The sequence below is a fragment of the Urocitellus parryii genome (assembly GCF_045843805.1).
Source record: "Urocitellus parryii isolate mUroPar1 chromosome 14 unlocalized genomic scaffold, mUroPar1.hap1 SUPER_14_unloc_1, whole genome shotgun sequence".
Classification (NCBI taxonomy): Eukaryota; Metazoa; Chordata; class Mammalia; order Rodentia; family Sciuridae; genus Urocitellus; species Urocitellus parryii.
The window spans coordinates 281,076-296,316 of NW_027551778.1; the positions used below are offsets into that span (position 1 = coordinate 281,076).

At 46.6% G+C, this 15,241-nt stretch overlaps 2 protein-coding genes across 2 annotated transcripts in view; one reads left to right on the forward strand and one right to left on the reverse strand.

Annotated features, from left to right (window-relative positions):
* The window catches only part of LOC144251493 (myomesin-2-like), a 54,452-nt gene extending 53,822 nt beyond the window's left edge, over positions 1-630 (reverse strand). Inside the window, exon 1 of the mRNA XM_077794364.1 lies at positions 593-630. Coding sequence (XP_077650490.1) covers positions 593-630 — 38 coding nt within the window. The remainder of the gene's footprint in view (positions 1-592) is intronic.
* Positions 631-752: 122 nt separating this feature from the next.
* The window catches only part of LOC144251494 (CUB and sushi domain-containing protein 1-like), a 425,723-nt gene continuing 411,234 nt past the window's right edge, over positions 753-15,241 (forward strand). The window contains exon 1 of the mRNA XM_077794365.1: positions 753-872. Within this exon, the coding sequence (XP_077650491.1) occupies positions 833-872 (40 nt within the window). The 5' untranslated portion in view covers positions 753-832. The remainder of the gene's footprint in view (positions 873-15,241) is intronic.

The following is a 15,241-nucleotide window of genomic DNA, read 5'->3' on the forward strand; positions in this document are numbered from 1 at the left end:
AACAAAAACCTGGTCTCAGAGATGGACATGGTCAGAGGGAAGGGAGAGGAGCTGGCAGGAGCCCAGGAGGCAGTGCAGAGGGAAGAGGAGGAGGCATCCCTCTCCCCAGGGCTCTCCTCCCTCCTTTCCCCTTCCTCTTTTAAAACAAGTCTCCCCCCGCCACTCTTCTGCACATGTCTAGATGTGTTTGGTACAAAACCTGGGACATCAAGATGCTTGTTTAAACTTGAGAACGACTCCAGGGACCAGGCTGCATGTGCTCGTCGCCTGCAGACTGGAAGGGTCTGGAAGGAGCACGGGGCCGCTTCCTCTGCAGCGCTCAAGGGTGTATCCCGCACAGCTGCCCATCCACACACACGCACTTGCTAAACTTTAAGTCACTGAATGAACATGTGAATAAAGGAGTGAGCAACTTCTATTTTTATCTAAAATTTTTACGACATAGCAAATATAGAAAACTCTGCAATCAGCCTACCTAAATTGAGAGCAATCTGCCCAGACACGCTGTGAATGGTAATGATGTGTGGAATCTGCCATCCCTGTGGAACAGAGGTGTGGTGGCATGAGGTGAGCTGTGCCCTTCCTGCTTTACCTCCGCCGCAGCTCCTGGGAGATGCGACCTGGCGGCATCTTTGGCCTGGCATTGAATTCCCAGGCTCTCGGGTTTCCTTTCTTGCTCTGTGTCCCATTTTTAGGGGCGAGTAGGAAGGCTGTGGCTGTTAATGTCCTGAGGACAAAGCATGTGTGTGATCCCCAAGTCTCACCTGCTAATGGTTTTATTTTCTCTTTTCCAGTGAAAAAAGCAATTGAATTGAAGTCAAGAGGAGTCAAGATGCTACCCAGCAAGGACAGCAGCCATAAAAACTCTGTGTGTAAGTTCCCTTTCTTTCTCTATGAGGATGGGGGCATCAGTTAAAGGGGGCATGGAGGCGAGAATGGAGCTGGTAATAAGTAACTTGCAAATGCTTTCCCCACTCCATCTCCTCCAACTCTTCCACCTTCAGCATTGTTCTGGGAGACGGAATAGTACTTGGTCTTGTTGGGGAAGAATGACCAATGGTTCCCCTTCCTAAAGGCACCTCAGAAGTGTCCTCCCTACACCCCACGCACATGGCCACCCTCTGAGGCTGGTCTCCCAGAGTCTCCTGAGCTTCGCCCTGGCAGGGGTGCTGCTGCCCATCCTCTTCCAGCAACCCCACGCCCTGGACTGCTCTTTGGCAAATGGGAGTTGGGACTCATCCCTTTCCTACTGAGATGCTCTTGACCATCCACTGCCTGGAGAGTTGAAGAATTTGGGGGCAGTGCTTTTTCCTTCCAAAGAGCAAACCAGAGCTGAAGATGGCCTCCTGCCCGTCCAGGAGCACATGCCCATGCCAGCAGGCACGTGGTGGAGCCTCCTCCACCGTCCCCCTTGCCCAGCCGTCCTGGGGACCGCCTCTGTTGCTGCTGTGCATTTGCTCCTTTCTCGGGGTGCCACCATCTCCCATGGTGGCTGCAGACCCACCCTCTGTAGCCCTTTCTGTCTTCTCCAGGATGCTCTGTGGAGTGGGAGACAGAGTATTTATAATAACTATGAAAATCCCTTTTATGATTGAAAGCCCTGCAGAAATGATCTCAGTTCAATGTAAGTCACATATCAAATGAAGCCCTTCTATTAAATCAATACCAGGTCCTATATCAGGTCAACTGGCCATCAGAGTGATCTGTTGGCATGACATTTAGGGAGTTTATTTATGGGAATAACTCTTCTGTCCTTATCTGGACGTGCATTGGCAAATACATAAATCACACATGTGGTATTAGAAAGTGCTCCGTGCCGTCTCCAGACAGCACTGAAGTATTTTTGTCAGACATTAGCATTAATCAGTAAGTAAATGGCAAGCCATCTAAGACCAGCAATGGAATCAGTGGGAACATGTTACTTCTGTTTCTTAGAGGAAAGGATGAAAGTTCTGAACCAGAGAACCAGGGGGCAGTAGCTGTGGAAGCTCCCATCTATTTCACGTCCAAGTTCACCCCTAATAACATTGAAATGGTATCCGTTTTGCGAGGGTGGTCATGCAGATGGACCAACGTACTTGTGACTGTTCTGATCTGTGAAGTGCTGGGCTCCCTGCAAATCCTACCCTTGAGGAGCCTCTCCACCCCGGTGTAGAGAGAAGACTGTCCGTGTAGGTCAACCCAGGTGGAAAGGCAGAGAAGGAATGCGGACACTTGGCCTCACTGTCCCGTGTCCCTCAGCTGACTGTGGGAGGGGCCCTGTCAGGATGTGTCCCTGCAGGGGTGAGCCTCAGTCAGACCTGAGGGGCCCCTCTGCCCTCAGCTCCTGTGAATTCCTTGGCATCTTCCGAAGGCTCTTACTCGTAGTGGCACAGCCTGCGTCGATTTCCCTGGCGGATCTCATGATCTGGTCACTTACCCACAGGCGGTGCAGTGTCTCTGCCTTCAGCGTGGGCCGTGTCCTTGGTCATGTCCTTCAGTGAGCCTCACTCTCTGGCCTTCACCCTCTGGAGTTGAGGTCTGAGCACACATACTTCTTGCACAAGTTGCAGGTTGGTTCCACCAGCTGCGGGTTTGGTGAGGACAGGGCCAGACATTGCTAAGGACGCCTGGCGCAGGTCTCGGGCCACTGTGGGCTTCCGTCCCATCTCCCTCTGCTCTTCTCTCCTAGCATTTTTCATTCCCTTGGCATGACGTCTTTGGTCTGCGCGTGTGGCCCTGTCCCTCTTAGGGGCCTCCTCAGAGCGAGGCCAGCCATGGCTCTCCCCCTGTGGAGTGTGAGTCTGTGCCTCAGGATGAGCCACCCAGGGCTCACCTGACGGACCCCTGGCATGGCTGGACCACAGATGACCAGCTCGGGAAGCAGAGCTGTGGATGGGACGGGCTGCTCGGGGCTCTCCTGTGACATGGCGGTGTGGTTCTTCAGCCTTCTCCTGGGCACAGTGCCCTGCCCGCAGCCCTCACCACGAATGGCCAGGCCGATCCTCCTAACTTAGGACATAGCACACTCGGGAGGTGGGAGGATGGACAAGAACACCAGCTGACGCTCCTGAGCCCGAGGTCTCTCCCCTGTACAGCCGAAGACAGACGCCTTCCCAGGGTCAGGATGGACCTGGGTCCTCGGCTCAGGTGAGCCGGCAGCCTGAGTCGGGATGCAGCTTGGTCACCACTGTTCACGTTAAGCAGCACAGGATGGCTATTCTGCTCATTAATGTAAAGCTGCATTTAAAGCTGGGGAAGTTTAGCAATAAGAGGCGATGTCCCATATGCTCCTGGGGACAATAACAACAGGACCTTATGGAATAAATGCCCCAGCATTCTCTTATGTTCCATGACTAGCAGTTTATGTATCTACCCTTTGTTTCTGAGGGCTGTCAATGTTTTCTACCTTGAAAACAATACCTGAGGCATAATAATATTCGCTCTGAGTTTCCACACAGACCTCCTGTTAATGAAGGGCCATCCATCATACACTGTCTTTCATAACGGCACTCGGTGGTTCCATTGGCCTCTGGCTTTTCCCTGGCTCAGACATAATTATGTGGAAGGACAAATTTTAAAACCTGTAGCTGTTTTTAGAACCTGCTTCAAAGTGAAGTCTCCACTAGCTCATGCACTTAAGGACGTGATCGCACTGTGCAGTGTCTGGTTATCCTCTTAAGGTGGCTTCACGGGCTCGCCCACTTCTAAAGTGCACCTGGGTCGTGCTGCGTGTTTCCACCGATCACTGTTTCTTGTCTTAGTTTTCTTATATTTTGGAGTCACTGAAGAACAGGTAAAATACTAGTGGGCAGTACTCTCTTTTTACGGAAATTATAATGTGCTTCAAAAACTAGGGCTTCCCCTCCACCTGGCAGTGTTCCTGGCCCCCTGGCTGCCTGCATGCTCACGCTTAGCTCCTGACTTCTGGCCAGGGCAGCTTCCTCCCCTCTTCACGGACAGGGATCTGTAGAAGCTAAGAGGACGGGGAAAGAGCCGTGCACTCTCAACTGCTTACAGTGGGCGCACTGCAGAAGACCCCCGTGGTGCTTACCCTTTGGAAAGCAGTGTGCACGGGGTCCACTTCCAGAGTGGATGGGCAGAGTGGGTTTACCGTCCTGGGCTTCACAGCCGGCCTCTGTCCTCTCCTGTTCGCCTGCCTGCCCAGGGATTTTTTAGCAGGGATCTCTGGCACTCTGACGGGTCTTGAAGAAAGGCTGCTGCTCCCCACGGTTCAGTGCCCAGGGCTCTCTCTAGCATACCGCAGGCCTGCCCTCTCCCAGGTGTGTCCAAAGCCAGCCACTGCCTCTACCCGTTTCACCACCAAACCTTACTTGCTGTTGCAGCGACCACCCCTCTGCAGACTGTCTGCACCCGGAAGCCAGAGGGGTCTGGGTAGACTGCCAGGGAGCCTCCTCATCCCGCTGCTGCAGACCTGAGGCTGCCTGACATGGCGAGAGCCTCCCCGCCTCCCACAGCCTCTCCTGTTGCCCTCCTCTGCCCACAGGCTGCTCCCCTGGGAGCCACACCCTGATTCCCTCAGAGGGCCTCTCAGAGCGTGCCCCCTTGGCCTCCTGTGCCCTGTGGGCCTCTCTGGGCATCTTCCCTGAATCTCACTGCCACCTGCCCAGGGCTTCCGCCTCCCGCTGTGCTCCATGTCCTGATCTCAGGGACCCTGTCTGGCCTGTGTCTTGGGGCATGGCACACACGTGGACCTCTCCACTGCCCTGTAAGTCCACCCTGTTCTGCCCTCTGCTGGCCGACAGGGTGCACAGCAGGTGTTGAGTAAGTGAATTTTTGGAGATGGGGTGCTGTCCTCCTATGGCGGTGGGGTGATGAGGATGCTCAGGTTGTGCTGGAGGGAAGGACGGTCTGTTGGGCCTCGGAGCCCTAGAAGTCCGTGTGGGAGGCATGTAGGTGTTTGTTCCTGAGGACTGCTTTCTTCAGAGAGCAGCATTTGTTGAAGGTTGAGTCAAACTGGAAATTCATTCTTTCAGATTTTCAGGGGGAAAACCAAACGTAGGAATCCACAGAGACCGGATGCCAAGCAGTCAGAGTTGCCAGGCCTCACGGGCACCCCTGAAGCCGGAGCACATGGGGGCACCTGCTAGACACGTGCCGAGCCCTGGGTTGCGGGTCTTGTGCCTGCTGTGGGCATCATGAGATTCTGTGAAGGACATGGTGATTGCACAGTTCACAGGGCAGTAGGTACAGTGGTGGAGTCACCGTGCCCTCCTCCTGGGAGGCACCCCAGGACCCAGGAAATGAACTGCTCTGTGTGGGTTTCCTCACCCGTGCTGACAGTCGGTCATACAGCTCATTGCCAGCCGCATCCTGTGCTCTTGTGGGTCAGAAGACATCCATAGGAAGCTCACTGTGGAGTCTGCCCGGCACTGAGTCAATACCGGGGCCTGCCTGTGCTTACGAAGGTCCCTTGCAGAACCCCAGGTGGCTGGCCACTCCTCAGTGCTTCCCCAGTGGTGCCCGTGGACAATGGGCCTGAGGGCTGGAGGATGCAGAAGGGGCTGGAGTGCAGCTGTTCACAGCCCCGATGACTGGCTAGATAGGGCTTCCATGTCCCGCTACCGGGGAGTGGGAGTCATTCCACATCCCCTGATCTTAGCTGTGTGGAGTTTAGGCTCTGAGACTTCATTCGGGAAATCATTCCCCACTGATGTTTTCATCAGGCCATAATTTCCCAGGTAACCTGATGTATTGTTGTTCTGTTATTCCTCACATGAGCAATCTCCAATAATTAACACGATTTGCTTCGCCCATCTAAAACAAATCACATTTTGTTTCATAATGATATTGTTAAAGATCCTAGGCTTGTTATTACGTGGTCAGGGATGCCTCTAATCATCAGGGTTCCTTTTTAAAGGACATTACTGCTATCTTCATCCTGAGTGACTTATTCGAATGGTAGTAGATTAGCATGATTTGTCACCCTGCTTCAGAGAAAGACTTGCCTGCCATTGCTTGGGCCAGATTCCCAGCACTGAGTGCCCCAGAACCATTGTGTAGCAGATTTCCACAGCAAGGAAAATAATTGTTACACTACCCTCTAACAGTTGTACAAAAGTTCAATAAAACAAGAGGGATAATTATCCAATCTCCTTTGCTCTGCAAAATATAATAACAGGGAGCTTTGCAGTTGTTACAGACCCTTGTTTTCTTCACAAAGATCCATGCCCATGCAGTGCTGGCGTGCTAGATTGGGTCTGTTGCTTCATAAATCAGGAGGAGAATTATGCAGTTGCTAAAGAGGCTTCTGCCACTGCGGGAAGATCTTGCTGAGGAGAGAGCTGCTGTCAGGACACACTGGGGAGAGAGCAGCCTCCCTCTGAACTGAAGCAGAGCTGAGGGTCCATCCAGGGTCCAGCACGCCATTGACTAAATGATTCTAAAAACAAGCAGGAGAAAAGGATCTGTTAAGATACGTCAAACAAGATACAGCCCAATTGGTCCCAGATGGTTAGATTGACTTGCAACCCTGGTAGAAGTGTATTGCTCTTTAAATGTCTTCAGCGTGCAGTCCGGGACAGAGTTGACCAAGGGGAACAACTCACTGTGCACTCTTTGGTTTCAAGTCATGGGCGGGGAAGAACCTAGGGATCGTGCAGACCTGGAAGAGCTTGGTGGATCTCGCATTTCCAGGACTTACTTGTTCGAAGCTTGATGTGCCATCTGAGTTTTCATTAGGTACTATAAAATAATGTAATCTAATCTCCCACATATTCAGTGGGAAACACTGGGAAGCTCTGGAGGACCGAGGATGAGGGTCTTGGGGTGTCAATGCCATCCAAGCCTTCCAGAAGCCCTCAGAGGAGGGAACTGCTCTGTTTTGGTAATTAAATCATCTTATATGCTCACATTTTTATTAGTGAGTAACTTCAATCCGAAGCAGTAAAGACTAATATAATTAATCATTGAGCCCCTCTATCAATTAAATTAAATCTTTTCATTTTATACACAAAGAAACTAAGATAAATTAATTAGCCTGAATATTAATGTAGATAAAAGCATTGGATTTAAAGAATCAAGAAATACTGATCAAGGAAACTTGAGAAAAAAACGCACATTTCTTAAGCCCCATCATATACTTAGAGCATATTATAAAGTTGTAAAGAGGAAACCGAAACGTTTGACCAAAGGTGATCAGGCAGATTATCTGCAGTTGATTTTAAGGACAGAGTGTGTCCCATGATATGGAAAACACAGGGTAGGCTTAGATGGAGGACATGAGCCTCGGGAAGTTCTTGCCGTCCAGGTCCTGCTGGGACTAAGCCAGCCTTCAGGTGCTGGGCTGGAGAACCAGCACCCGCCAACCCGGGTGACCCGCTCAAAGACAGTGACCTGTCCTGTGCCCCACATGTGAGACGAACTGTGAATTCAAAACATTTTAAATGATGACCAAACTCTTGGTTTCACTTTTCATTTTGAAATTGTTACTGGTTCACAGGGATTTGCAAAACAGTTACAGGGAACTCTTGTGACTTTCACCCAGTTTCCCTGGTGGCCCCAACTTGTATAATGACAAAACAAATCAAAGTTGGAAAGTTGACATTGGAACCATCTGCACAGATTTCTAAGTCTATACTCACTTTTAAGATTTGTACTCGCTGTGTGTGTGTGTGTGTGTGTGTGTGTGTGTGTGTGTGTTTAGCTGCAGCTGCGCCGTATGCACAGACTCTTGTGTCCTTCGCTGCAGACAAGACCCTGGGCTCCTTCCACCGGGCCCCCTGATGCAGTCCTCTTTGTAGACAATTCCTCCTCCACCAGAGGTGACCACTAGTCCATTCTCCATCTGTATTTTTTTATGACTTCAAGGATGACATATAAATAGAATCATGTAGTCTGTGATTTTGGGGATTGGCTCTGTCACTCAGTGTGACTCCTTTGAGGTCCATCTGAGCATTCCATGCATCCAAACCTCCCTCCTTTGGCTGGGCTGATGCCATGGACCATGGTCTGTTTCATCATTGAACCACTGGCTGGTGTTGGGATTGGCCGCAGTTTGGGGGTGATTATGAATAAATCTGCTATAAACATTTATGTACAAGATTTTGTGTCTTCATTTCTCCTAGATAGATGCCTAGGAGTTTCATTGCTGGTTCATATGATAATTGCATGTTTAATTTTGTAAGTAATTACCAAACTGGTTTCTAAGAGGATGTACCGTTTTACATTTCAACCAGTAAGGTAGGCATAATCCAGTTTCTCCACATCCTCACCAGCAGTTGGTGTTATCACCGCTGTTTTTCCATTTTGGTTGTATTGATAGGTGGGTAGTAGGTGATGGTCTTAATCTGGATTTTCTTAATAACTCATGAGGAAAGAGCACCTCATGTGCTAACTTGCATAATGACAAAACAAATCAAAGTTGGAAAGTTGACATTGGAACCATCTGCACAGATTTCTAAGGTCTATACTCACTTTTAAGATTTGTACTTGGTGTCTGTGTGTGTGTTTATCTGCAGCTGTGAAAGGTTCATTCACATATTTTGAGCACTTTCTGTTTTTATTTTTTTCTTGTTGATCTTTTGAACATTCTTTGTATAATCTAGATATAAACCCTTTCTCAGATGTGTGGTGTGCAGATCTTTTCTCTCAAATTGCAGATTGTCTGTGCACATTCTATGAAGGGTCTTTTGAAGAAAGAACCTCTTATTTAATTGATAGATTTCAATCTTAAAACACACACACACACACACACACACACACACACAGCTTCTGGCTTCTCTTAGTAGGAGCAGGACTTACCAACACAGGGCCCACAGTCACACATGGCATCAGAAGGGATGGATGGAAGAAGAGCGTGGCCACAGGGCCAGGACCCAGGCCTACGGGACAGCAGTTGTTTCCACTCACAGCCCCAATGCTGCAGTGGATAGGGCTGCTGAGACTAAGTCAGTCTGTTTTCATGGAGTTGAAGTAAAAGGTGTTAATCCAGAAACAAGAGGATTTGAACTGTAACCATGAAGTGTAACTCGGATGATGAGGAGCAAAGGAAAGATCTTTTACACATTCCTACTCATATTTTTCAGTATCCTTGATCTTTAATTTCTAGTTTGGTCCTGTACTTGGGGACTAAGGCAGACAGCTCACTTTCCCTTACTGACTTTGTTGTTTTATCTGCAAAATGGAACAGTCCTAATAAAAGTCATCATGGATATATAATGATGATTTTAATTTTTAAAAGTGCTCACTTTTTTTAACATTCTGTTCAAATTAGTTATCATACTAATTGGATTAAACTAGATCATTTAGTTACAGTGATTATTTATTTTGTTTGCTCATATCCCTGGAGTTCAATGCATTTACGTGATTTTCACAAAGAAAAAAAAACAAATAGAAGCACTCAGTGGTAGAAGAAAAACAAGTCTTCTTCTACAATATGTGAAATTATGTGGCAAGTCAAGGAGATCAGCTAAGATTAGCACATTGAATAATTAGTGAGGAGCTTTGGAGATGGAAAATACCAGGCTTTACAAGCACTACACATTACAATTATTAGAATTCTTCTAAGGAGTTCAATTTTCTTGTTTAAAATGCCTATTTCATAGATTGAACTGTCAATTTGAAAAGCACATAAAATAACATAACTGTATGATATTCAAATAAGATACTTTCATTGTATATCTTGGAAAATCATAGCTTTAAAAATTCAAGTTGAGTAACATGTTACATCCCCACTGAGAAATCCTCACAGCTTGTTCACCCAAAGGGACGCAGGTCAGGTCTTGCGCAATTCTCTGTCGTCCTCTGCCATTGGGAACAATGATCTTGGATTTTTAATTACACTTTTTTGGAAGAGCTAATTTGTGCTTAATTTTTTAAATTATTGAAAATAATTAAAAGATACTAAATGCACTACGTGAATATATATTGGATAAAAATTATATAAGTAATTTTTACAAAGTTACAAAAAGTACCATTGTAAGTCAAAGAAGTGTTTGCTGATCAATCTCTCACCTAAATCCAGTGTATTATGTGTTGAATACATGCAGAAAGGGGTTTGGCTATCATCAACCAAACTGCCATTTGTCTTAGTTTTAGCCACAATTTACTGGCATGCATCAGAAAATTATCTATTCATTTTTGACCTAACTTTACTTTGCAATACATGTTCCTTACTTTACAATCATATGTTTAAACTAAGTGCTGTTCAATGAACACTCCCATTTCTATTTTTACTCCCCTTTGCAATGCAAATGACAAACTAAAATCTCTTCTCTTGATGATCTTTGTAAAGTATATGAAAAAATTTCTTGAGTACTTTCATTCATCAAAATAATAATTTTCTTTTATCTGCTTGAAAACCAGTGAACAAATATTCTATGTTCATTCTCTTCTGTATCTGTGATAAACCTAATTATTTTAAGATAAAACTAGGCTTGTACTTCTCATGATTTTTGCATTAATATTCAATCTAGGGAGAGGATTAATTGGAGTGCAATTTATTAAAGTGAGGCTTAGCGTACAGGAAAATTTGAGCAATTCCTTTTATTTTTTGTTATTCAGCATTTCTTAAGGGAAGTTAAGTATTTTTGGTTAAAGACATCAATTTGCAAATTCTTCATGAGAGCACCACAGTTTTAATTGGATGAATACCCTTGCTCATGTTTCAGGACTACAGACTTCCCTGTGTCTATAAGGTAAATGGTTTCTGCTTGCGTTCTTTTAGTTTTGCTCCCCTGACCCGTGTTCTTCATTTATTTAATTAATGAACTTTATTTCAAGAGTAGTTTTAAGCTCACAGTGTGGAGAGTGGAGAGTGCAGGGAGTTCCGGAAGGCACGCCTCCTCTAGTGCACACCACCTACCCACAGCCAACGCGCCCACCTAAGCAGTACCTTTGCCACAGCTGATGAACCTTCATTAACACATCCTCATGGTCCAAGTCTACACTTTGTATTAGGATTCACTTTGGGTCTCACACATTCTGTGGCTTTGGACGAATGTGTGCTGACCTGCGTCCACCATCACAGTGTCCTACAGAGTTGCTTCAATGTCCTGAAGTCTCTGCTCTGCCTCTTCTTCCCTTGCTGCCTGGAGTCCTGGTCTTTCACTTCTCCAGGGTTTGGGCTGTTCTGGAACGTCATGTGGCTGGGAGATTGTCTTCTTTGGCTTAGCAATGGACATTCACATTTCCTCCGTCTTACGTGGCATTACAGCCCGTCTTGGGTTTTGATTGCTAAATAATCCTCCACTGTCCAGATGTGCTAGTACCACGTCTCCCCGTCTGTTCACCTACCAAGAGGCATCTTCATTGCTTCCGAGTTTGGGCAATTATGAGTAAAGCTGCTCCTGTATCTCCAGGTACAGGTTTTTGTGTGCACATAAATTTTCAATTCCTGTGGAATGCCTGCTGCATTACATGGCAAGAGGATGTTGTGAGAAACTGTTCCAGAGTGGCTGTGTGTTCTGCACACCCCAGAGGGCGAGGCAGCCTGCTGCTGCACACAGATCCAGGGTCTGGCGTCGGGGTCTGGATTTGGGCCAGGCTAAAGGGTGGTGGCATCTCACAGGTATTTAAATTGCCAATGCCCTTGTGGTGTGTGCTGTTGGGCATCTTTCCTTATGCCTGAGGACTGTCTGTGTGTCATCTCTGGCAAATGACAGTCCAGGCCTTTTGCCCATTTTTAGTTATATTGTTCTTCACTACTGAGTCTTGAAACTTCTTTGCCTGGTTTTGATAACAGATATGTTTTTTCAAATATTTTCTTCTTTTCCTTGGCTTATATTCTCATTCTCTTTACTATGTCTGTTGCAGAATTGGTTTTTAATTTAACTAAGTCCAGCTTGTCATTTTTTTATGTAGATTATATCTTAGTTGTTGTATCTGAAAGGTCAACACCAAATCCAGGGCCATGAAGGTTTTCTGTGATGTTTTCTTTTGCAAGTTTTATATTTTATGTTTAGGTCTGTGATCAATTCTGATTTGATTTTTGTGAGGGTGTGAGGTCTCTGTTTACATTCTCCTCCTCCTCCTCCTCCTCCTCCTCCTCCTCCTCCTCCTCCTCCTCCTCCTCCTCTTCCTCCTCCTCCTTTTCAAGAGATATTGAGTTGTTCAGCACCATTTCTGAAAAAAAAAAAAGACTGTCTTCTCCCCATTAACTTGCCTTTTTGTCTTTGCCAAAGGTGGTTGGTCTGTCATTGGGCCTTTTTCTTGTTTCTGCTTTGTGTTCATTGGTCTGTTTTCTTTTTCTCCCAGATGCCACTCTGCATTGGTTGATCTCTTCAGCTTTACAGTGGTCTCCACTCTTGTAGCACAGCAGAATCTGTGTCAGGTGAATTTTACCAAGAAATTTTTAAATGTAAAGAATTTTTAGATTGAAGGCCAAAGAGAAACTGAGAATTCTGGAGAGATCTTGTAGGAGGCCTATGAATTTCCACTCACTGGAAAATCTAGGGACTATGTATTTTGTCCAAGAGACTTTTTTCAACATTTTATTGTATAAATGATGATTACAAATGCTTGTGAACATTTATTAAGCACATGCATTGTAACAAAATTCTATGCACATTATAGAAAGTATTTTTATAGACCTTCCAAATGGAATCACTAGCCCCATTTTTTTTAGGAAATAAAGGTATTTGGATTGGATGATTTGCTCTGTGTTCACATGCTTAGCATGTACGAGCCCTGGGTTCAATACCCAGCACACAAAAACACAAATAAGAGCTATCTGAATGTAAAGCGCCTCTGTATAGTGCATTATTCCTTTATAAGCATCACTGGTGAATAAACTTCTTCTTGGTATTTACAAGAGTTAAAACATTTAAAATGGATGCTTTACAGCTCTATTGTTCTCATTTTCAAAATAAACAATATCCACATTTTCGGATAAAACTGCACTATTGAGTACATTCACTTAATTATGAAACAAGCACTTATCATGCCCAAGTTGTGCCAGGTACACATGCATTTCTTATCTGTCTGAATATGAGGTCCCACAGTCACTTCTAGGCAGATTCACAGACCTGACATTCATCGATCCCCTCTAGTGACCTCCCTTAACAACAGAAAGCATGGACTCACAAGTGTGGAAATACACCGGGTGTTTTAGTCAGCTTTCTCGCTGCTGTGATGGAAAGATCTAACCAGAACAATTTTAGGGAAGAAAGGTTTAATTGAGAGCTCACAGTACCAGAGGCCTCAGTGCACAGAAGGCTGGCTCCATTTGTTGGGACTCAAGATGAGGCTGGACATCAAGGCGTGAGAGTATGGCAGAGGGAAGTGGCTCACGTCGTGATCAGGGAGCAGAGAGGGTGAATCTCCACTTGTCAGATACAAACATTAACCCAAAGCCTTGCACCCAGTTCCCACCTCCTGCAGCCCCACGCTGCCCACCCTCAGCTACCAGTTCATCCCTATCAGAGGAGTAATTCACTGGCTGTGTCTCGACTCTCACAGCCCCATCATCCCTCCTCGGAGCCTTCTTGCATTGCCTCACCTGTGAGCTTCTGGGGGACCCTCTCTAAACCATGACACTGGGCGATATCAGAATCCTCAGACTTAAAAGGAAGAAGCCTTAAAATCCAGATAAGCCATGGAGATGACAGAAAGGGAAAGCAAGGGCACAGCTCTGGGTGGGCATTTGTTCTGCTGCCCTCGGGCCCCTTGGGACGCAGCCCAGGAAGGTTGCCAGAGCGGGCTCTCTCCTGAGAAGGCAACATTTCCAGGCCGGACTTGGCATGACGGAAGCCTCTGCAGCTTTGGTAGCTGGCTCCATGGGCCACCAGCCTTCAGTGGAGTGGCAGGCTCAGCATGGGCTTTCAGAGCCACCATGGAGAACAGAACTCCAGGGTGGCTGGGGGCTTCAGAGGGACAGCGTGTCCACAGGGAGTACCCCTAAGACAGGAGGAGGACCCTGAGCCCAGCTAGTTGGCCATGGTGGACAGATCTCATCATCTCATCTCTTTCCCAACAGTGGCCCTCCTTCCGTAACATATTTTGAAGGTCAACTTACAGTCCACACGTAGAAATGGGTTGAAGGTCCCTCCAGCCATGGTTTGCCTGGTCTCCATGGACAGGGCAGCAGAGGAACAGCCTGCCCCTGTCAACTGAGCAGGTGGATTTTGACCATCCTTCATACAACATCAGAGCACTGTAGGGTCCATTTGGCAACTCCGTTTTGGGTTGTGAACAGATACTAAGGCAGACATAACCATGACAGCCCCAGGAGGACGCCATGGCCCCCAGGACCTTTCTGTGCCTCCTGTAGAGGAGCCAGTGGGAGGGAGCTGCCCAGGGCACGCGGTGCTCCTGTTGGCACACTTGGGTACCATTCTCCATCTGATGGCAGACACGGGATATGCTATATGCAATGCTCGTGTGTCCTCCTAATTATTTGTTTTGACTATAAGCTTTACTTGTTTTATTGAAGTTACTTTTAACCTACACAGATAGCTTTATTAGGGTATAATTCACTTACCCTACAGTTCACCCATTCAAGTAGTACCATTTAGCAGTTTCAGTATTTTCCCAGATCAGTGCCAAGCCATGACTCTAAGTCCATAAGATTTCCCTATTCTGACATTGCATACAGCAAGAGGCGGGCCAGAGTGTTCTCAGCAGCATGTGCCCGGTGTGTGACAGCCTCCACGGTCCAAGTAGGTCTGGGTCCCACTTCTCATCTGCAATCATACAGAACACCAGTCCAGCAACAGGAGCCTGGGGACAGGAGAAAATGAGGATACCTTGTCACTGTAGGGAAATCAGTCTACCCACGGGCAGCCGGGAGGAGATGGAGCCCAGTGTTTTTGGAGGCATCAATCTGTAGTATCTTTCCCATTGCATGGAGTTGGGCAGAGAAAGGGAGAGAAGCAGATATGAATTTTAATATTTTTTGGGGGGGGCAGGGTGGGTGAGTACTGGGGATTTATCTCAGGCACTAAATACTATTTTGTATTTATTTAGAGACAGGGTATCCGCTGCTCAGCACCTCACTTTTTCAGAAGCTGTCTTTAAACTCGTGATCCTCCTGCCTCAGCCTCCCAAGCCACTGGAATTATAGGTGTACGCCACTGCACCTGGCAATTTCAAAGATCTTACTAAATTATAACAAATTTTTCTTGATTAAATATGTGTTCCTTTGCTGTAAATCTTTGGAATCATTCTAGGGGCTTTAATTAATAATCAATTTATTAATTAATTGTTGTTATGCTGGGGATGGATTTCATGGTCTAAGCATACTAGACAAGACTCTACCACTGAGCTACATTTTCCCAGCCCCACCAGAGACTTTTAATAGTTG